The 24,363-nt window shown below is 39.3% G+C and overlaps 1 protein-coding gene across 1 annotated transcript; it reads right to left on the bottom strand.

Annotated features, from left to right (window-relative positions):
• Positions 1-8,502: 8,502 nt before the first annotated feature.
• Positions 8,503-24,020, bottom strand: LOC127545339 (zinc finger protein ZFP2-like). The gene is made up of 6 exons (XM_051972543.1): positions 23,223-24,020; positions 21,209-21,703; positions 20,221-20,309; positions 18,073-18,199; positions 17,548-17,643; positions 8,503-15,185 (listed from the first exon to the last, which is right to left on the bottom strand). The coding sequence occupies exons 2-6, from the start codon at positions 21,648-21,650 to the stop codon at positions 13,627-13,629; spliced, it is 2,313 nt and encodes a 770-aa protein (XP_051828503.1). The 5' UTR covers positions 21,651-21,703; positions 23,223-24,020; the 3' UTR covers positions 8,503-13,626.
• Between the last annotated feature and the right edge of the window lie 343 nt (positions 24,021-24,363).

Raw genomic sequence — 24,363 nt, 5'->3', positions numbered from 1 at the left:
GATGCCCTTTCCAATCCAATGATACTTGTTCTTTATAGCATAAGCTACTCCACCCCATTTCCCGACTCCATGCATTTTTATTGACCCTTCCTTATTTCTACCTCTAGGCTTCCTTCAACTCTTAGCCAGATCCTCACCTTCTGAAAATACTTTTTCCATTCCTGCTTAATGGTAGTTTTCTCTATTGTCTACCTCCAATTTGTCCTGCACACATCTTGTTTGTACATTGTAATGTTCTGGATGGTTTTCTGGAGGTCTTGGGACCAACCTTCGTTTCAGCAGAGTAATCACCACGAGAATAGCCAGGGATAAAGTCCAAATTCTTTATTGTCTCCTTCACAGTCTGTCTCTTGCCTGGGGCCCGGCTAGCTTTCTGGAGGCCCATCAGACCGGCCTTAGTCTCAGTGGGGGGAGCAGGAGAGCCACCACGAGGCTGATGAAGGTGGAATGTCTCTCTGAGTCGGAGAGCTTGAGGTCCAGCCTCTAATCCTCTGTCTTCTCTCAGTCTGTCTCTGGCCTTAATCATACTGAGCCTTAAGTATATTTCTCCAAAGTTCCTGCCCTTTACAGTACAGAGTTGTTTGCATGGGTCTTTTTAAGAGCACAAAAACTGTTTTTGCCTTTCTTGCATCCCCAGCACTTTGCACAGTGCCTGCCACCAGCTGGCTGCTTAATAAATGTTGTCTTGATTAAGAGGGAGCTAAAGAAGCCCCGTTTGAGAGGATATAATGAAAGAGCTTGTGGGTCTTTTAAGAAATTCAGGGGAGGAGTATTTCTGGACTGATATGTCAGAAGAGAAGTGGCACTGGGTAGTAGATGCAGTCAGAAAGACTTCAGTAAAAATTCTATCTTTGCAAATATAGAAATATAGGGGCAGCTAGTGGCACAGTGGATAGAGCTTTGTGACCCTGGGCAAGTCACTTAACCCCAATTGCCTCAGCCAAAAAAAAAAAAAAAAATCTTGGAAATATGTTTAAAAGAATTGAATATATTTAACCTATATCAGATTACTTGCTGTTTGGGGGAGGGAGAGAAGAGAGAGGAACACAAAATCTTACAAAAATGAACATTGAAAATTATCTTTACATGTATTTGGAATAATAAAATATAATTGAGAAAAAAAATAAAGTTCTGTCTTTGCCATATACTAGCTGTATGAATGAGTAAATGACAATAGCTATATTGAAATATTACTTTAAAGTCTTTAAATATAATTTTACAAATACGATCTCAATCATTCTTACTCTAACTGTTGGATTTTGTTAGTGATATATAAGAATGCTGATGACTTATGTGGGTTTATTTTGTATCCTGAGAAAGAATTTTCTCATCTGGAGTTCCCTATACCAATGATTTTCCCAAGTCAGAGACAGGGAGGTTCCCCCCTTTTTAATAGGAGGTTCCCAGACATTCATCAAAATGTCTGACCTAAGGTCTTCCTAACTCCTGCCTCAGACCTAGAGACAGGTCGGCATGTGGGAGGAAGGCTACACTAGGAGAGTCCACGAGACCTGGTTTGTGATCCAGACTTGCAGGCAGAAAACTCCTTTCGCTGGAGAGAATGCTGGACACATGCAGGGAGATAGGGGTGAATGCGTCTGGGCCTGTGTGTGCATGTGAGCAGTAGGCTCATATCCAAACAAAGAAAATTGTGTATTTTAAATCAATATTTTCCCTAAAAACACCTTACCTCCCTGAGCACTGAGTTTCCATTGAGAGCACATTCAGAAAAATTGCACCCCACCCCCCACCCCACCCCCCTGCCCCAGATGATCCCTCCACTCCCCAGAGATTTCTGGGAGATAGGTACCAAGCTGGCCCCACTGCACCAGGTGAGGGCTCTGCCCCGGGACCTTGGGGGTCCTGCTCCCTGACCGTGTTTCTCTGCTTTAGGCCTTCCCTGAAGCTCAAACCAATGGTGGAGTTTTCAGGGAACGTCACCATGTTCAAGGGAAGGGAGTTAGAGAAAGGGATAAGGAAGAGGAGCATGACATCAGGGAGGTAATGTCTAACATGCAAGTGAGTTGGATTAAATGTGGACTGGCAAGGTCCCCTCCCTCACTTTCCCCTCCGGAGCCATCTGGGTCTGGAGGCCAGATGTAGATCAGAACGACTGGAGGTGGCCCTGGATGCTGGGGGAGACCTTGGGAAGAGAGTAAATTGAGGAAAATGCACACAATGACTCTCAGAAGAGACAGGAGAGAGGGGGCCCTCAATTTCACCTATGATGGGAGATCAGAGCCCTATGTTCCGTTCCCCCTCCCCCCCAGTCCCCTCCCTAGTCTTCAGTGAGTTGGTGGGCAATGGTCCTGGGCAGGAGGTAGCTGGGAACTCCAAGGCTTTGCCCCCAAACAGAAAAGGCTGATCTTTACCTCGGGCTCCCCAGGAGCCTCAGGCCCAGGAGGAGCCACAGTTCGGCCACGAGGCTGCCCCTGAGACCCAGGGCCACAGCAATTGGTCCCGTGCTGCAGCCCAGCGGCCAGAGCCTTCACCCAGCAAGGCCAATGTCCCATTTGTAGGAAGATTGTGAACTGTCGTTGCCACCTTGCGGGGAAATTCGGAACTGCATCCAGAACTCCCGCATCAGACTGGCCACCCTGCCTTCCCTCCCCGCTCCCAAGAACCTTTTCCTTACCTTTGTGGAGGTAGAAAAGTCTGCATCCGCTCGTGTAGCTGATGGAAACCTGCCTCGGGGGGTTAGAAGCCGTACGGATAGTTCTTAGCTTGCAATCAAAGTGACTTGTCAGCTCAGGAGGTTTTGAACCCATTAAATTGGAGCCATTATAACTATCTTGTATGAACTGAAATCTGGTACCAGTTTTGAGCCTGAGGCTCCAAGAAGTCCCAGAGGGCCCTGTAGCCAAGGAGGGGCAAGGGGCTGGTTAGTGCACAGAGGACTCAGAACTTCCGAGTGCGCAAATCCTTATTGGGCAAGGTACTCTAGAAGGCTCTGGTCATCCCCGAGAAGAAACGAAAGAAAAAAGGAAAACCACGGTATGAAAAGAGAGTATGGGTTGAGAATGGAGCTGTAGGTAACAACATGTTAGCAGGAAGCACATACAAGATAATTTGAAGTAGGAGAGAGAACTTTAACATGGAGATGGATGGAAAATTGGTTGCGTGTAAAAAGCGGCACCAACCCTGCATCCTGAAGGAAGCAAGAAATTCTTAGACATGGAGATTGTTACGGGAGCCACCTGCCAGTGGCTCCTGGGGATCCAGTTCTGACCAGCAGAATAGATCCCTTCATGTGAGAGGATAAGGATACAAGGACACTGAGAGGCAGCTGAATTCTCTGGCCTCCCTCCTCTTCCCTCTTGCCTCCGATCCACAAGCTATGTCTGCATCAGGAAAGGCTGATTCAGCTCCTTCAGGTGTATTGGGATTCACAGCTGTGGGGGCTTTCGGAGAAGCGACCTGCCCTGTCACGCTTGGGCCTGGTCCCAGATGGAAAGACAGACCTGGTCTCCAGGCCTGAAGGGCAGCACATGCAAAAGCAGAGGCCAAATGGGGGAGTTTGCATTTCATCCTGCCATGATCAGGTCTGCATTTATGTTGGTAGTTATAGGAAAGATGGGAGAGGGGAGAGAATGGAGGCAGGAATTGTAATTGTCAGTGCTGAGCTAGGGTTAATGGCACTGTGAGGGGGAAATGGTGAGGGAGATGGTATTGTTCAGTTGCTTTCTGCAGTCCTGTCTGACTCTTCATGACCCCATTTGGGGTCTTCTTGGCAAAAATACTGGAGTGGTTTGACACTTCTTTCTCTAGCAAGTTTTACAGATGAGAAACCGACAGGGTTAACTTGTCCAGGGTCGCCCACTTAGTGTCTGAGGCCATATATGAACTTGGGCAGATGAGTTTTCAAGGCTCCAGGCCCAACACTCCATATTCTATAGTGCCTATCGTGCCCCAGAGAGGTGTTAAATAGATAGGATTGGCAAGTATTGGCAATGGACTGGACCCAGCAGGTTCAGGAGGGGGACCAGTCAAGGATGGTGCCCAGTGGCTACAGAGTTCTTCCACAAATATCAGAATTTGATGCTGGAATGAAAAAAGGACATGGAAGGAAAAGAGAATGAAGTTTGTTTCTGCTACGCTAACTTTGAGAGGCAGCATGGCAAAGTAACTGGAGCCCTCCGATAGAAAGCTAGCATCTAGGGTGCCTTATAGTTTGCAAAGTGCTTTAACAAAAGGCAAGTCTGGGGGACAGCAAGCCCTTTATGGCTGTGCTGGACTGCAGGTGCTGGTCATGGGGGCTGAGAGTGTTTAAGGCATCATCAATAATGAACCCCCAGGATGAAGGCAAGAATTGTGGATTAATGGAAGACTGTATAAAGGTAAAGGAATGGCCATTAGACCAGGTGGATTCACCCAAAGAAGGAAGGAAAGAAATAAGCATTTATTAAGCACCTACTACCTACTATATGCCAAGCACTGTGCTAAACATTTTACAATTATCTCATTTGATCCTCACAGTAATCTATGAAGTAGTCATTATCGCCATTTTACTGATGAGGAAATAGAGGCAGATGTTAAATGTTAAATGACTAGCCCAGTCACATAATTAGTAAATTTCTGAAGCTGAATTTGAACTCTTCCTTATTCCAGGTCCAAAGCTCTATCCATTGTACGATCTAAGTAACTCTACCTTGGCAATCTTATCTCACATTTCTCTCTTGCAGTCACTATCCTCCACCCAAACTATACGATTGTCCTTTTCACAACCTACTAGGGACGCCTACTTATGGCATCCTCTGTGCCTCAAATACCACTATCTCTGGTGATTTTAAAATCTTATTCATCCTTCAGAATTGGGTCTAAATGCCATCTCTTCCATGAGGTTGACCTTGGGCAACCTAGTTCATCTCTGGGCCTCCATTCATATCTGTAAAAGAAGCCATTGAACCAGCTGGCCTCCAAGGCCTTTTCCAGCTCTGAACTTTGGGTCTTATCTCTCAAACAGATGCCTGCCCACACTAGTAAGCAAGATCTTGGTTGCCCCAGCACCGGAGAGCACAACATACACTTCACTTCCAGCTTCCTCTGCTCTACCCCCACCTTCTTTCCAAGTCCCTTTTGTTTCATCTCACCCTCTTCTCCTAGAATTTAAGCTCTCTGACAGCAGGTTCTGTCTTTGTACCCTCAGGCTCAGCAGTGTCTGGCACTTGGCAAGTGCTTAATAAATGCTTTATGTATCTGTCTGTACTTGCCCTGTAAAGTTTCATTCTCTATTGAAGTTATTGCCTAATATTACATATCAATATTATGAATCCTCTATACTCAATGGTGAAGTCTGTGGGGGTGGGAATATTTTAACTATCTTTGTTGTCTTCTTCAACCCTAGCAGAGAGCTTTTGCATGGAGTAAATACTTAATGCTCAATCAAATAAGCATTTATGGGAAGCTCCCTAGTGGACACCAGGCATTATACATAAGCAAATCTCTAAGGTGACAAACAAATCTACTTATCCTGCAGGCTGCAAACTCTCCTCTAACATTCAATCTGGCATCTCCAACTGCCTTTCAAATATTTTGAACTGGATGTCCAGTAGACATCTTAAATTCAACACATTCAAAACAGGACTCATCATCCTTCCCCTCAAACCCTTCCCCCATCTCCTACCTTCTCTACTGCTCTAGAGAGCCTCTTCCCTAAGAGTCATCCTGGATTCCTCATTCTCTCTCAGCCCCCAAAGCCCATCTGTTGACACAGCCTGTTAAAGTCACCTTTTCGTTATCTCTCAAATACATCCCTTCTCTCCCCTGACACTGCCACCTTCTACACTAGGCCCCATCACCTCACATCTGGACTTCTGCAATAGCTGCTAGAGTGGTTGGGGGATCTTACCTCACTCCTCACTCCAATCCATCTTTCATTCAATGACTAAGTGAATTTCCTAAAGTATGTCTGACCATTTCCCCCTCAGTCTCTCTTATCTCCATTGCCCATACTGCCTTACCACACAAACTCAATAAACTCCAGTGGCTTCCTGTTGCCTCCAAGAGCAAATATAAAATCTCTATTTGGCATCAAATTCTTCATAAACCCAACCCACTCCTACCTTTCCCATCTCTTTATACCTTTTTCTTCGATCCAATGATGCTGGTCTTCTAGTTGTTCCATGAACAAGACCCTCTATCTCTTGGATTTGGACATTTTTTTCTTGCTGTCCCCCATGTCTACAACACTTAACCTTCTTTAATTCCATCTGACTTGCTTGATTTTCTAACTAAAATTCCATCTTTTACTGAAAGTTTTCCCTAACTCCTCTAGTGCCTTCCCTCTATTAGTTATTACTTTTTTATCTTGTATATAGCTTGCTTTTTCTAAGACTTTTCCTCTACCATTGTCATAAATAATAAGGGCAGGCACTGGCTTTTGCCTCGTTTTGTAACCCTAATGCTTAGCATAGTGCCTGACATAATAGGCACCTAATAAATGTTTATTGATTGACTGATTGATACTGAAACCTATCATAGGCTGTGGAAGACATCATTCCTACTAGACTGAATTCTATCTCCTTCTTTGAGGCTTTTCCCAGATAGCTCAGACCCCTTCTAAGAGTCTAAAACTCCTTCTCATTCCTCATTTTAGGGAGAGAGAATTGGAAAAGACAATTCTCAAATACTTATCAAACACCTATTGTGATAACATATAGAGGCCTAGGGCTTGTTCCTGTGAGCACAATAGCCTCTGATCTCAAAAAGTTCAAATTCTATAGGGAGATAACAAAACGTAACACAAATAAGGATATACATAACTTTGTGATAATGTGCCTGGTGCTTATTACTATGGGTACAAGACAAAAACAAGTCTGAGCTCAAAGAGTTCAAATTCTACAGAGAAGATAATACATAAGACAGAGAAGTATATTCATAATTTGAGAAACAGTAGCTTCCCACACAAGGTGAACTAAGAGTTGAGTCTTGAAAGAATATAGAAACTAAAAGAGGCTGAGATGAGGAGAAAGTATATACCAAGTGAAATGAGCAGAACCAGGAGATCATTATATACCTCAACAACGATACTGTTTGAGGATGTATTCTGATGGAAGTGGATCTCGATAAAGAGAGCTAATTCAGTTTCAATTGATCAAAGATGGACAGAAGCAGCTACACCCAAAGAAAGAACACTGGGAAATGAATATAAACTGCTTGCATTTTTGTTTTTCTTCCCGGGTTATTTATACCTTCTGAACCCAATTCTCCCTGTGCAACAAGAAAACTGTTCGGTTCTGCACACATATATTGTATCTAGGATATACTATAACCTATTCAACATGTAAAGGACTGCTTGCCATCTGGGGGAGGGGGTGGAGGGAGGAAGGGGAAAAATCAGAACAGAAGAGAATGCAAGGGATAATGCTGTAAAAAATTACCCTGGTATGGGTTCTATCAATAAAAAGTTATTAAAAAAAAAAAAAAAGAAAGAAAGCATATACCAGGTACAGGACCCATCCTGTGTGAGGCACAGGCAAAATGATGGGATATAGGGCTCAAGGACAGTGAATTGGACAATGCTATTGGAAAGCAGCATGGATAAAGAAGAGCAATGTGAAAAAGGGAATGTCAAGTAAGAAGCACAATATGAAGGGCTTTAATGAGCAATAAGCCTAGAATAGGAAGGCACTTACAAATTTTTTTTTAAATTAAAATTAGTCATATGATCCAAAAGAAAATATTTAAACAGTGAATCTAGGTCCTCTATTTCTCCTCCTTAGTGTTTAGTTTGGGAAATTTTCTTTCCCAAAAGTCTTAACAAAATTACTTTGGGGAATTCCAAATAGTAGGAAAAAATTATTTTTAATGCTTCAAAGATGGTTTCATAATGGAAGATTCTTTCTCTTAAGTCCCAAATTTAGTTTATGATTGAAAACTGCTCCCTTTTCCTCCTCTCACACACACACACACACACACACACACACACACACACACACAGACACACAGACACACACAGACACACAGACACACACACACACACACACACACACGCACCCTCAAAGGATCACTGATTATGAAGCTGGAAGGGACCTTGGAAACTACCTCATCCATCCAAGTGCCTGGGTTTAGGAAGTAAGCCAGGGCAGTTGTTACAGGGACAGATTGTTGTAGAAACCCAAACCACCAAAAGGTTCTTATGTAGGACTTAAGGGCTTGTACCAGGCATCCCCTACCACATTCAGTATCATTGTCTTAAGATTTAATTGTAGCTCCAAGGACAGACATTTGTTCCAATTTTTTCAGTCCCACTGTGTCTCCTCCTTCAAATTCTCTTTTCATACCCATGTTTCTCTGTCTGCTGCTGAAAGAGAACTGGAGAATAAAGAAAGAGGGGATGGGGACAAGAGACATACAAGGAGAATAGAGAAGTCACCAGAACCCCTCTCTGTTTCTAGTGGATTAATATCCTGAAAACAGAGCATTGGACACGAAACTTAAGAAAAAAGTCCTCCCAAGATCTTCTCATTTAAAACACGTAAGAAGTGAGACAGTAAGACCATCATCGTTATAACCAAACTTTTATTTTAACTAAACATTATTTGTACTAAGTACAAGGCTTAGTATAAACTACTCAGGGTTCAGACAATGGGACATAGCAAGAGCACTGCATCTCCATTTTCCCCATCCCACTTTTCCCCCACTGGTGTCAGGCTACCCATCCCTGGAAATCTTTCTCCAAATCAAGGTCTCTGCAGGAGATGCTTATCAAAAATATCTGGGAGGATGAATAAAAAGCACAAGCATCCAGGAGATCCACATCAGAAGGCCCAGGAAATAAAAGATGATATAACAGGATAGGGCCCAAGGTTCCTCAGGATGAGGATCTTGGGGGCCTGGGATGGTTCAATTTTAGGTCATGGGGAAGGAGAACTCACTTAAAAGGCACAGAGGCCTCTAATACCTCTCCAGATGACCAAGCCTTTTCACCTTACTCAAGTCTCAGCCTATTCCTACAGGGAAAATAACAAATACTAAAGCTGACATTATATCGTGTTTTACACCCACAGAGCAGTTTACGTATGTTATCCCACTTTATTATCAAAACTAAACTATGACCTACCTTGTTGAGTGCCAACCACCTATAAAGTGGCAAAACAGAGACATAGAACTGGGTCTTCTGGCACCAAGTCCAAGGCCACCTGGACTACGTCCCAGTGACTCTAGAATGGGAGGAAACCCAACTTTAGTAGCTTCCAAGTTCAGAGATTTTATATTGGAAGGGAACTCAGAAGTTATCTTATCTTGCTGCTCATTTCACAGGTGGCAGATGAGGCTAAGAAAAAGGATGATGCTCAAAATCTTCAACCTGATTCCTATGCCTCCAAACCCAGCTCTTTTCCATTCTGCCAGAATACCCTTCCTGTGCAAGAGTATTTGAAGAAAAAACAAAAAACATTACTAGTACCAAGTGTGAGACTCTGCATAACTCTGTGGTATTTGACCAGTGGGGCAGTAGCAGGGGACCACACTACCTTCTTTCCCATTTTTTCCTTACTGGTCTGAGTTAAGCAGAATTGGCTTTCCCATGCAACAATATTTGAAAGGGAAAAAGGTATAACTCCATTTAAAAAAGCAGAACAAGTTCAGAAGATACAACAGCTTTTCCTGATTATACAATAAGCCAATGAAAGTCATACCAAATCCTCCCAATATTTGAAAGGGAAAAAGGTATGACTCCATTTAGAAAAGCAGAACAAGCTCATTAGATACAACAGCTTCTCTTGATTATACAATAAGTCAATGGAAGTCATACCAAATCCTCCCAATATTTGAAAGGGAGAAAGGTATGACTCCATTTAGAAAAGCAGAACAAGCTCAGAAGATACAACAGCTTTGTTTGACTATACAATAAGCCAATGGAAGTTATACCAAATGCTCCAATAAAAATCTTGAGGTACAAGTTTGCTGCTAAGCACAAAAACTAACCACTATCACAGCAAAGCCAACAATGCACAGAACACAGAGAGCTTCTGTTTTGGGAGATATCATAGTGAAATTCTGAGTTAGAACTCTAATTAATTAAGGAGTGATTAACCAGAATCTCAGCTTACAAAAGGAGCTTATTACAGCATGACTGGGAGTCTGTCAAAGGCTCTTGAAGAATGGGGCCAGTCTAGACATGGGTGGGTACTTGAATCGGTTGATCCAGGGAAGGTCCAATCGCATGAACCGAAGAATCACATTCTCAGGGCTGTAAAGGACTTTGAAGGACTTTAGTCTAATTCATAAACTCCAAAGGGGATGGCTTCTACAATGTCTCCAACACGTAAGCATCTCAATTCTTTGTGAACATCCCTTGTGAAGAGGAATTTACATTCTACATTCTATAGTTGTCATTGTTGGAAGTTCTTCCTTAAGCTTGAATCTGTCTTCTTCTCACAGCTCATTGTTCTGCCTTCTATGTGCAATAAGCAATATTAAAGGCGAGTCACAGAATCAAGGCCAGGAATAGTTGGCCAAGAGATAAGAGAATGGGACTGCTGAATACATGTCTCAACGCCTACCTGCCCAACCCTAGTTCTGGCAGCCTCATCTTGGGCAATGTTTAAGTCTTAAAGGATCAAGCCCACCAAGACTGCTTGGGCTGTCTAGTCTTTAGTGAAAGACTCTAAGAAGACTTACATCCTCAGGAAGAGGTATCCAAAAGTAAAATGTGGGAAGCAAGGGGAACAAAGAAAGTAAAGACTCATATTGCTTCAGTTGAATCAATCTTGATAGATTTCCTTGCATTGGGTAAAAGATGATGAAAAAATTCCTTTCCAATAGACAGTTCATTCTGGAGATATTCCCCTGCTCCCTGACACCTGAACTTCAAGTCCCCACTGATTGGGACCAAAAGGACCCACTGATTGATGGCTAAGACTTGCTCTATCTAATTAAAACCATCTTTTTAAAGAATTAAAAGAAAAAGTTTGAATTGGCAGTTACATTTTGATTGATTACATTCCTAAGGGCTCCTTACAAAAGGGTTTCAAAGGGATTTAAATGACTAGAATCTTTTGATTATAATCAATGAATCAATAAATCTTTGGGAGAGGCCAACATAGGCACGGCCCTACACTTAGGGCTATGAGAAAAATAAGGCACCAAAAATCTGACCTCCAACAGTCTACCTTCTCTAGGCAAGACCTATCTACCTCCATTTGGTAGAGAAAATCTCCTTTGGTCATTAGTGGAAATTTTCCAAGTTGAAAACTCAAAACCATTTTTCTTCTACAGCTGATTTTTTTTTTTTTTTTGCTCACACCTTTACAAAATTAGCTTTAAGGGTTAGAGAAAATTACAACTTTAGAGAATCTCAAGAGTTGCTCTTAATCTTGTTTTCTTAGACCGAGGAGAAAAAACTGAATCACTTTCTGATTCAAATACTTGACAAGTCAAATAACTTGACAATCTTAACTAAGCTAAATACTTCATTTCCTTCAATAGTTCTTCACATGGCACAATCTGTGTTACCTTCAACATCCACAACACCACATCCACCTTCTTCTCCATGTGCTCCAATATGCCAAAATTGTTCCTAAAACTGATATCCTAAACTGAATATAGAAATTGAGAGAGTTTCCACTCACAGCAGAAGTTAATAAGACTATAACCTTACTCACTTTGGAGACTGTACCTCTCATGTAGTTTAAGATTATGAAGTAATCTAAGATGTAGAGGGAAGAACATTAAGAAATAAGAACACGTTAGCTATGAAGGTAAATTTGGAATCAGTTGGAAAATGATATCCAAATCACCCTAATAACTAGTTTTTGCAAAATACTAAGAGTAAGGGAGACAGAGACAATTTAAAATCTAGAGAAACAAAAAACACTGTTTAAGAGTCTGAAATCAACTTGATCTAGGGAGCTGAGTTTCAAAGAAAAGCAACAGAACTTTGTTTTTACAGGGTGAGGCAATTTGTTGTTACCAAAGCCATCCCCAGGGTATGATAAAGAGGTGGGAATAAAACCATGGGAAATAGTTGCCAACCATAATCCCATTGTCTCGTTATAAGTGAGGGAGTTACCATTTAACTACTCATCAGCTCACACCTGAGTCATTAGCCAATACCTGAGTGGGACTGAGTTTGAAAGGAAAGAATAACTGGCCCCTAAAAGAGGACAGCTAAACAGGTTGTTATCGGAAAGTACTTTGTAAACTGGAAAATACTGGTATCATGATGATGTCATGATGGAGGAGGAGGAGGACTTAATTACAAACTTGAAAACAGGGTTAAATATAGGAACTAAAGTAAAGCAAACACTCTTGGAAAGAGACCATAGCTAAGGGAGAAAGACAAAGATTGTGTCCGTTTCTGGTCTCATGGCAATCATGTTTTCAACGAGCCTGGTGATGCTGAGAATTCTCTGCTCAATGGAGATGCAGTGAAAAGAACATTAGATTTGAAGTCACAGGGCCTGTAACTGAATCCTGACTCTGATACTTATCACCTGCATAACCTTGTTCTATCACCAATAAGATGAACTAGTTGAATTAGACATTCTCTAAGGTCCTCCCACTCTAGATGTATGATACCATAATGTTGCCAAAAATTGTTGCTTTAGTTACTAATACCTGATTCAAGATTAAGCAAAAGAGGATTGAGAGAAGACAAGGACAGGAACAAAAAAAGAGAGGGACTTGGGGAAACTTCACCTATTTCCCCACATGGCCCAAAATCCAAACTGCTTTCAGCTCATCTCCTCTGATCCTATTCCAAAGATCTTTGCTTTGGAAAGGCTGGAATCAGATATGGCTGGAATCTGTGGGCCAAGGAAGGCAACATCCCCCAGTAAGTCATAGTTCAACCTCCAAGGAACAGACTGGAAGCTAAATCTTGGGAATGGAGTGCAAACTGACTTTCCATATTAAGATGCACTGAAGAAACAGAAATCCTAATGAGAAGAGGCAGGAAAGTTGTAATTCTAGAATGTTATATGTTGTGGAAGATAGGGATGAGTGGGGAATACAGTGAAGGACTTTGGATGGTGAGAAGGCAGCATAGGGCATTGCATGGAACCCTAGGGTACAGTGAAGAGATTGACAAGAAACCAAAGAATATATCTATCATAACTCCCACAACTGTCTTGAGGAAAAAGAAATGAATTTTTTTAGCTGCAAAACAACTTTCTATCTTTCTTACTCCTAAACTTTGGGGTCCTGCTTCATCCCCTCCATCTTTTAGATCTAATGCCAGGCCCCACACTTCACTAGTCCACCTACCACTAGGAACTTCTTTCAGGGTGAAATGTACAAGAAGCTGAAGATATTTCACAACTAGTTTACACTCAGCAAAAGTCACAGGGGTATTTTTTAAAATATTCAATTACTTTAGCAGGACTTTTTTTTATCCCTTTACTCACAGATACTACCCACTTGTTCTAATACTAGTTGGAAACTTAATAAAGATTCCTCTTTTTGTTACTCTAGAAGGCTTGGTACTTCTACTACTAAAGATCTTGTAACAATGCTCCTTCCTGCTTCAGCTCACGCAAATCTGTCGCTTGAAAGCAGTGTACTATAAGGAAGAGGGAAATCTCTCTTTAAAAATCCCAAGTGGCGGATTGTGATTGTATGACTGTGGTATGTAATCAGTGACAAGAATGACGGAAACTTCCCCATGTATGATCCTACTCCCAGTTATTCTCCACTATGAATTCTCTGATGCCTGAGAACAGCTGAACTACTTCTGAAGGCTTTCTTACACAGATCACATTTGTGGGGTTTCTCTCCAGTATGTATTCTCTGATGTTCAATAAGGCGAGTATTCTGATTGAAGGATATTCCACAGTCATTACACTTATAAGGTTTCTTTCCAGTATGAATTTTCTGATGGTCGGTAAGGGATGAATTCCGACCAAAGGCTTTCCCACATTCATTACACTTGAAAGGTTTCTCTCCACTATGAGTTTTCTGATGCCTTGTAAGGGATGAGTTACGGCTGAAGGCCTTCCCACAGTCCTTACATTTAAAAGGTGTCTCTCCACTGTGGAATCTCAGGTGTATGATAAGGGATGAGTTCTGACTGAAGGCCTTCTCACATTGATTACATTTATATGGTTTCTCTCCAGTATGAATTCGAAGATGTTGAGTAAGGGATGAGCTGTTGCTGAAAGCTTTCTCACAATGACTACATTTATAGGGCTTCTCTCCAGTATGAACTCTCTGATGCTCATTGAGATGTGTTCTTTGAGTGAAGGCCTTCTCACATTTATTACACTTATATGGTTTCTCTCCAGTATGAATTCTTTTATGTTCAGTTAGGCGGGTGCTCTGGTTGAAAGCCTTTTCACATATATTACACTTGAAGGTTCTTTCTCCAGTATGAATTCTCTGATGTTGAATAAGGGATGATTTGTGGCTGAAGTCTTTCTTACACACATCACATTTAAAGGGTTTCTCTCCAGTATGAATCCTCTGATGTTCAGTAAGTAGCCCCCTCTGGGTAAAGGCTTTCTTACATTCATTACATTTGAAAGGTTTCTTTCCAGTATGAATTATTTGATGCTTAAAAAGGGATGAGTCCCGGATGAAAGCTTTATTACATTCATTACACTTAAAAGGTTTCTCTCCAGTATGAACTCTCTTATGTAGATTAAAAAATGAGCGTCGCCTAAAGCTCTTCTTACATTCATAACATTTGTAGGGTTTCTCCCCAGTATGGATTCTCAGATGTCGAGTAAGAGATGAATTGTAGATGAAAGTTTTCCCGCATGCTTTACACTTATAACCTTTTTCCCCAGGAGGTATTCTACGAGACTTAAAAAGGTTTGAGTAATAACTTCGGGTTTTGGGCCTTACCTTAAAATTAGGTTTCTTCTCTGGAGTTGTCATTTTACTTTTAACGAGATCTAAATACTGTTTGAGGCTCATTTTATGTTTAACATATTTATGGAGATTTGTTCCTGTAGGAACTTTCTTTTTTGTAACAAGGCCTGACCCTGGCCTGAAGTATTTCCTAAATATATTACATCTAGGTCTTCTCACTTTCGAAGTTTTCTCCTGTTCTACTGTTACTTGACCAGATTGTCTTTCTTGGTTGTCTTGTTGCTTTTCCAAACTGTCCTCCTCACATTTCAAGGCTCTTCCTAAAGTAGAGGCACAGGGACCATCTCTCAAGAACATTCCCTGAGACGAATCTTTCAAATAAATGCCCTGTCTTGGAGCTGATTCTTTTGTAACAAACCTGGTCTCAGAACCTGAAAGAAATAAAATATGGAAATGTCCCTCATACATTTTGTTGAAGAAAAAAGAAAACTGCCATTCAATCATTTCTCATTATTTTGTGTAGATAAACTTCTGAAGGTCATGAGAACAATAAAACAATGAACAAAAGTTAACTAACTTTATGTCTTTCCTCTCTAGATATTCTAACTTTTCTCAGGCTCTAGGTTATTCCTGATCTTACTTCTAAGAGAGTTGTAGTATAGTACTGGGGACACTTTATCTTTATCTCTTTTTATCTAATTCCTACAGTGATTCTGTTTGCCCTCAAGATTATCTGTTAGCCCCTGGAAAGTCCCAATATTAGAAAGCTATGTTGAGGAACCCAGCAATAAAGACAAATAGTGTTCACAACACATTTAAAGGAATTCAGACTAGAAATAATGATAATGTACATTTACACAGCAATCTGGAATTGAAACTCCTTCATATAAATTATCACAATTGACCTCACAAGTGTTTAAAAAAAAAAAAGTAGCACAAAAATATTATCATCCCCTAAGTTTGATTTCTGGTTCAATTACTTAACTGCCTTATGTGACTTTAGACATATAACTGCACAACACAGTTTATAAGAAATAAAAGAATGAAAGGAAAGAGAAAGTATCTAGAATGGGCAGAATCAACCAAATGTATTTTTAAAGAATATAAGGCAATATAAGGAACTGATTCAAATTTGTAAACACCATTCCTTAATTAATAATGATCAAAGAATATGAAAATCAGTTTTCAGAAGAAACCCAAGCTATCAAAAGCTATATTAAAAATGCTTTAAATCACTAATAATTAGAGAAATGCACACTAAAATAGCTTTGGAGCTTCACCTCACACCTATGAATTGTCAAGTTGACAAAAAAGCAAATGCTGGAGGGGCTGTGGGAAAACAGGTTGATATACTACTGATACTGTCTGGAAAATAATTTGAACAAAAAATTATTAACTATGTACTCAATGACACTATTGCTAGATCTATACCTCAGAGATCAAAGAAAGAATAAATGGATCCCTATGTACAAAAATATTTATAGCAGCTCTTTATATGATGGCAAAAAATTGGAAACTAAGATAGTACCAAGTGGCTGGACAAGTGATGATAAATGAATATGATATGCCTTAAGTTGAATGAAAATGAAGGACAGAGTTTCAGAGAAATATGGGAAGGCTATTATGAACTGCTGATAAGAGAAGCAAGTTGAACCTGGAGAACGATTTATACAATAATAACAATATTGAAAAAAGAAACAACTTTAAAAGACTTAAGATCTCTGATCAATACAATGTCCAACCAGAGGACTAATGATGAAACATGCTATGGATTTCCAGACAGAAAGGTGATAAGATTCAGAACATAAAATGAAACAGATTTTTTTTTTTAACATGAACAATGTGTGGATTTGTTTTGTTTCATTATTACTTGTTATCAGGGCTTTTTCTTTTTTTTAGTGAGGGGAGATGAAGTAGAAGGGAGAAAAGGCAGATTTTAATTCAATGAAAAAAATAAAATTGAAACTTATTAAATATTAAAAATTCAAATAAAAAAGAATATAGGCAGATCAAAATATAGGGTACCCCAAAAGTCTTAGGGCAATTTTAAGCTTTGACAACTTCAGAAGTATAAATACTACAAACTTTAAAAAAAAAGGAAAGATTAAATTAAATTTTAAAATATTAATGTTTCTTATGAAAAATTCCATATGACTGTCATGAGAAATATCACTCTAGTTAATTTGCAAATAATTTTCTTTAGTTACTGGTGATCAGACTGAAAGATTTTGTTTGTAATACTAATCTTAAAATAATCCCAAAAATGACATTTTGGTTCACACGTACATGATAAGTTTTGATGTGACTCCACACCAAAGTTTAATGAAGACAGACCAGATGATCAAAGTAGTCAAGTAAATAGACTCCCTCAAATTATCTAATGGAGTGAGAAGGGTCATCCTGAAACTGTCATAGATGCTGTGCATAATGACAGTGTGCCCTATCTTGCTAAAATTAAAATTCAAAATTCACAAAACTGAGTCTAAAAGAAATTTAATTAAACTTTCAAGTTTTAAAAAAAATTTATAATATGCTAGAAGTAGCAATTTCCCTGGGCTCAGTATGCTTAAGGAAGCAGAATGTAACAGAAGCCAAAGTACCTGTGGAAGGGCAAACTTCAAGGAAGAAAAATGGTACTACTTCTTCTAAACCTAAGAATAACTTAAAAGAGATGGTAGGAAAATAATATACTAAAGTAAAGAAGGACACGGGTAAAAGATATCCGACCAACACTTTCACAGTTGAGAAAAAGTTTCTTCTCTGCAATGACTCAGTTGCCTAGTTTTCACTCACCTGCACCAGAACCTCTGGAGACAATTCTGCTCCGCATCCATGGAGCTTCCCCTCTCTCCAACTGGGATATCAGCTCTGGCTTAGAAGTAAGAAGCCCTGCTCATGGAGAAAGAAATGAGAAGAATACAAAGATCCAAGTCAAATTGAAATCTTTGCCCCTTCCTCATCAAAGAATTGAGAACATGCAAGGAATAGGAAGGCAGAGGAGAGTATAAAGGAGCCCTAGAGGACACTTAGCATTAGGGCACAATAAAGGCAGTTGAGGGGGAAGGTAACAGAGTACATAGTTCATTTGAAAGCAAATTAACTTGTTTGTACTTCTTAGACCTTATAGTCACAACTTGGGAATACAGAAGATAGGAGCGACAGACCTTCACCAGGAACAGGAATAGGAAGTATATTTATTGTCTAGGTGCCCAAGAAATGAGGAAAGTTATTGAGTTAGCCATCAGCTAATTGTTTCAGTCTGACAGCCTTTAATACAGGAGGAAGCAATGAACAGTCACACAGGAAAAATGTTCTTACCCACAGAGATCATGTTATTGTAGTTCTCTATCATCACATCCCTGTACAGCTCCATTTGGGCTGGCTGCAAATGCCACCATTCCTTTCGACTGAACATTATAGCCACATCCTTAAATGTCACAGAGTCCTAAAAACACCAAAAACATTCCCACTTATTCAAAAACTAACATCTCCAGTGATGTACAATAACTGGGACACTAATGCATTGTTGGTGGAATTATAAATTACTCTAGCCATTCTGGAGAGCAATTTGGAATTGAGCCCAAAGACCTATAAAACTGTACATGTCCTTAGTTTCAACAAAACAAATACTAGATCTGTATCCCAAGGAGATCATAAAAAAGAGGAAAGCACCTACATGTGCAAAAATGTTTATGTAAAATGTTAAGAAACTGAAAATTAAGTGGATGCCCATCAATTAGAGAATGGTTGAATAAGTTATGGTATATGGCTAATTTCAGAAAAATCTGGACTTAACATGAACTGATGCTGAATGACGTGAGCAGAACCAGAATAACGATATATAGATTAACAGCAAGATTATGTAATAATCAACTACAATATAATACTTAGTTCTTTTCAGCAACACACTGATCTAAGACAATTCCAAAAGTGTTGGGATAGAAAATACCATCCCCATCCAGAGAGAGAATTATAGAGACTGAATGTAGATCAAAGCATACTAATTTCACCTTTTTTGTTTGCTTGCTTTTTTTTCCTCATGGTTTTTTCCTTTTGTTCTGATTTTTATTTCATAACATGATTAATATGGAACTTATGTTTAAAATGATTGTACATGTATAACCTAAATCAAATTGCTTGCTGTTTTGGGGAGAACAGAGCTTAAGAAGGGAGGGAGAAAATTTTGAAACTCAAAATCTTACAAAAATGAATGTGTAAAACCATCTTTACATGTAATTAGAAAAATAAAAATATACTGAAATAAAAAAAAAAACTTAAAAAAAAAACCTAGCCTTTCCATAAGGACCAAATATGGAATTCTATGAAAGGTAATGCTACTAATAAGTGATTCTCACAGTATAAAGAGTTCTGAGTATTACAAGTCAAATAATAAACAATTCTCTACTATATATCCTGCTTGGTGAAGTCATGGCCTCCAAGAAAACATCCAGAATCCTATAGGATTAAGATGGGGTAGGCCTGCAGAGCTAAAGACATGGGGTTACCCTTACTCTGAAGTAGTGAAGACTAGGAAGAACCTGTGCTCAACTGCTCCACTCATTCTACCCAAAAAACCTCAGTTGTTTCAGCCAGGATAAATATATGAGTTCCCACCATAATCTGTGCTTGATTTTTTCCCCCATCTATAATCTACTTCACCTCTTCATTCTAACTGGCCCACACTCTTTCTTCCAATCAAGCTTAAAGTCTATTTCCTATACTTGGCATTCCTGATTATTCTAGCTCACACTCATTTGCTGGTTCTCAACTCATAAAGCATTTATGGCCTATGCCAGTTAATTTTTGCATTTAAAAAACAATGTAAGTCCTTAACCATGAAAAATGTCTATCTGGTTTCTCCAAAGAGAATTCAAGCTTCTTGATGGAATAACTATTTTTCTATTTTGTTTTCTGTATCCTTCACAGCACTTAGCAAAGTTCTATGTATATGAGGCTTGAATTACTTGAATTCAATTTAACAAACACTTCATATTTAGTATGTGAAAAGCATCATTCTAACCAAAGACAAAAATAAAGCAGTCCCCAACCTCCTGGGGCTTTCATTCTACTAAATGAAGGAGTGAACATTAAGTAAAGAGGGAAAGGGCACTAAGGAAGGCTACCAGGCAATTGCAGATCACTGCACATAATAAACAGCATTTACTCAGTGGTATCAAACAAATGGCTCCTAACATTCCTTAGTATACTCAAACCAGATCTAAATATAATTGGGAAATATTTAACAAAATAAATAAAAATACAATGGAGCTTAAATAATGTTAATATGTGGGCAACAGGAATCCTCATGTATGATTTAGTAGCCCTAATTCTATTTGAGTATGACATGATTGATCTATTAGTATGGCCCAATGCATTAATTCTAGGATGGGGAAAGAAAATAAATGTATACTTGAAAAATGCACGTTCTACATGATACTTCAGGAAAGAACAAAAGTTCCCACTCACCTGGGATTCATCTGGCAGAGGCACAGAAGCTGCTCCCTTTTCTGCAGAGCTCTGATCCTGGGAAACAGCAGAATCCTGAGAAGATAGAACTGTGGAAAGAATATGAACCTATGAAGAAACCCAATCTTATATTTTCAAGGTTCATGAGGCTAGAAATTCCCCTAAACACTTCCTATAGAAAACAACAATAAATCATCTAGAAACAATCCCCACTCACCCTTAGAATTGAGGAAAGGAGTGAAAGGGAGGAGAAAAATAGAAGCCCAAGTCTGACTCAAGAATTATAGTATGGTGCAAAGGAACAGAGTTCTGCTCTAGGAATCAGAATATGCACAGTTCTGTGTCTAAATCATTCAGTAATATGCAAGTTGTAACTCAGATTCTCTGTAATACAATTATCTTTTTTTTTAAATAAAGAAAATATTTTCCAAATATTTCTTATTTTATATATGATGAAGCAGTGTCCTGATCCAGGTAGGAAAAAGAACTTCACAGATAATTAAATGAACCTTTTCCATCAGAAAAGCAGTATGGCTTGCTAAAAGAGCAAATAGAAAGGGGACAGATAAATAGTGCAATGGATAGAGCATCATCCCTCAAGTCAAGAGGATCTGAGTTCAAATTGGGCCTCAGACAGTTAATACTTACTATTCGATCTTGGGCAAGTCACTTAACTTCAATTGCCTCATTTAAAAAAAAAAAGAGAGAGAGAGAGTAAATGGTAAGAGGAATGGGACTCTTGATTTTGGTTTAACCAATCTGAAGAAATCATATAACTATTTATATGTTCTTTAACCCCTTCACTGGAAAATGAAAATGATCATACATGATGTAACTTAGAGAAGTTGCATTACTGAGACCAAGTCTAAGAGTTTATGGGCAACACTCTCCCCAAATGATCCTTTGCTCTATTCTCACTTCAAGGTCTAACTTCCTCTTATGTCTTGAGAAGAATTTCTTCTTTCTCTATTCCTATTAAAATTCTTACCGTTATCCTCAAACATCTGGCTCAAATCTTCCAAGAGGATTTCCACTTCCTCACTGTTCTCTGAAGGCTGTGACTTCACCCAAGTCATGATCTCTCTGGGGAGGACAATCACATATTGATCCAGCACCAACATATCTAAAACATCCTCTTTGCCATGAGTCTCGGGATCCATCCACTGCATGCAAAGCTCCCGGATTTGGCTCAGTTCCTCCTCCTGAGGTGAAGCTACTTCAGGGCGCTGAAACCATCTCAAGTTCTGATGAGAGACTGCAGGATTTAATGTGTCTTTTCGTCTTCTTGTTTCCTGATCCCTAGTATCCTCCATACTTGGGACCTTATCTGGTTCACACAGAGGCGTAATTTGAGGACTTGAGGATGTGGCCATTTCTTCATTCAAGGATGCTGTGTTTCCAGCATCTTTCTTCCTCACTGTATTATTCATATCTGTATCTTCTTCAGATACAAGCTGAGCAGCACATATCCTACTAAGGTACACTGTGGGGAGAAACACACAGAAACAGCAGTCAGTCAACAAGTATTCATTAAGTTTCCACTATAAGCCAGAAACCATATTAAGGGCTGGGGATATGAGGAAAGGCAAAAACAAAAACAAAACAGTGCTTGCTCAAGAAGCTCACAGTTTAATGGGATAAGGAGCTGTAAATTATAAACAAGCTATATATAGGAAAAATTGTAAATAATCAACAGAGGGAAGGCATTAGCACTAAGAAAGAGACCAGATAAAAGGCCAAAGGATATGAATAAATAATTTTCAGTTGAAAAACTTAAAACCATTTCTAGTCATATAAAAATATGCTCTAAATCACTACTGATTAGAGAAATGCAAAGTAAGAAAACACTTCACACCTCTCAGATTGGCTAGGAAGACAGGAAAAGATAATGATAAATACTGGAGGAAATGTAGGGGAAAATGGAATACTAATCACTGTTGGAGTTGAAAAATGATTCAACCATTCTGGAGAGCAATTTGGAACTATTCCCAAAGTCTCACTACTGGATCTATAGTCCAAAAAGATCATGAAAGAAGGAAAAGGATCCACATGTGCAAAAATGTTTTTAGCAGCCCTTTTTGTAGTGGCAAGGAACTGGAAATTGAGGGGATGCCCATCAGTTGGGGAATGATTGAATAAGTTATAGTATATGAATGCAATGGAATTATTATTGTTCTATAAGAAATGATAAGCAGGCTGACTGCAAAAAAGCCTGGAAAGAGCTACATGAACTGATGCTGGGTAAAATGAGCAGAACTAGAAGAACATTGTACACAGTAACAAAATTATGTGATTCTCAACTGTGATAGACTTGCCTCTTCTCAACAATGCAGTGATTCAAAGCAATTGCAATAGACTTGGGATGGAAAATGCCACCTCTATTCAGAGAGAGAACTATGGAGACTGAATGTAGATTGAAGTATGGTAATTTTTACTTTTGGTTTGCTTTTTTCTTTCTCACAGTTTTTTCCCTTTTGGTCAGATTTTTCTTACACAATATGACAAATAGGAAAATATGTTTAAAAGAACTGTACATATTTAATTTGTATCATATTGCTTGCTGTCTTAGAGAGGGGAGTAAAGGAAGGAGGGAGAAAAATTTGGAACACAAAGTCTTACAAAAATGAATATCGAAAACTATCTTTACATGTATTTTGAAAAATAAATGCTATTGAAATTTTTTTTAAAAGAAGAGGATCAGAAAAAGACTTCCTGTAGAAACTGGGATCTTAACATTTGAAGGAAGCCAGAAAAGGTAGATGCAGTGATGAGGAGGGAAAGAGTTCCAGACATGAGGAACAACCAGTGAAAATACACACAGCTGGGAGATGGAGACTCTAGTGCAAGGACCAATAAAGAAACCAGTATCATTGAATCACAACCAGAGGGACATACTTATACAAACTATGGTGTATGTATATGAAAGCTACTATATCAAGGAAATGTAGTAAGACATCAAGAGTACTAGATTTGAAGTTAGAAGACCCAGATGCATATCCTACCTTTGTTGTCCTTTCCATTGGCTATGTGGCCACGGTGTCTGTAAAAATTACAAGTTTAAAAAAAAAAATTGAAAGGTTAATCATCTTAGGTATGTCATAAAATATCTCTGGGTCTGTTTCATCACTAATAAATAATAAAAGTAGATTAGATTATCTCTTCAGTTTCTAAATACTATGATCCTGTGATCTTATCACTTTGGGGAAATGACTTTGGGTCCTGTTTCTGCTGCTAGCAGAGTTCAAGATACAAAGTCCAGAAGTTTAGCTGAATGCTAAGTGCAGGAAGAGACATAATAAAGCATTTCTAGATCTGGAGGGGCTATGATTTGTATCATGGGGAGAGTATCCTTTTTCCCTTTTGGTCAGATTTTTCTTACACAATATGACAAATAGGGAAATATGTTTAAAAGAACTGCACATATTTAATTTGTATCATATTGCACTTAATATGCACTTAAAGCACTTTACAATTTTAGCTATGATGATCACAATTAAGAAGTCCCTTTCTGGAACAATATTTCAAATTTTTCCATCTTAGTAGCAGCCTTTAAAACTCACAATCACAACTTGGTATAACCTCCAGGATACCACTTATCTCCCACTACAGTGAGGGATCAGTTGAGGAAATTTGTGATTTTTAAAAAAGAAATCCTTTGCTTCAGCTTTCATTCCACATCTTTTTAAGTCCTACAAGGAAAACTGGCCCCAAATCAGAGCATCTTACAACAGTGGCAAATAAATCAATGGGGAAAAGAAAAACCAAGCAGATCCTCCGTCTAAATCCTCCAAACCATTCATCCCATAGTTTCTGACCTAAAAAACATCGGTCTTCCCCGCCCCCCTTTTTCCTTCCAGTGCCCCATTTCTTGCTTAGGCAGCTATTGGGAGTACTGCAAGAGCACAGGACTTGGAGTCAGAGGGTGCCAATTATCTGAGAGGACTTGAACCTTAGCTTCCTCGCCAGTAAAATGAGGGGGCTGGACTCAATTCTGACCTAAGCCTGATCCATAAGCAGGCCCTGACTGCTTTCTCTTAGTGATGAGGCCTTTCTCCCACGCTTTGCATAGACTCAAAGATTCATCTAATATAACTCAACCTTTCCACTTCCGCAGCCTTATTCCTTCAGTGCTCATATTCACAA

The sequence above is a fragment of the Antechinus flavipes genome, chromosome 1, assembly GCF_016432865.1.
Source record: "Antechinus flavipes isolate AdamAnt ecotype Samford, QLD, Australia chromosome 1, AdamAnt_v2, whole genome shotgun sequence".
Lineage (NCBI taxonomy): Eukaryota > Metazoa > Chordata > Mammalia > Dasyuromorphia > Dasyuridae > Antechinus > Antechinus flavipes.
Note: the sequence above shows the minus strand (reverse complement) of the source record. Positions and strands in the feature narration are given on the sequence as shown.

Bases quoted from the DNA above. Each gene is read 5' to 3' on its own strand.
- LOC127545339 (XM_051972543.1), bottom strand. From the start codon at position 21,650: ATGAATAATACAGTGAGGAAGAAAGATGCTGGAAACACAGCATCCTTG. The intron at 20,310-21,208 runs GTAAGAATTTTA...TTCTTTCCACAG, and splicing joins CCAGATGTTTGAGGATAACG to TTCTATCTTCTCAGGATTCT. The intron at 18,200-20,220 runs GTGAGTGGGAAC...TGGTGTTTTTAG, and splicing joins CTCTGCCAGATGAATCCCAG to GACTCTGTGACATTTAAGGA.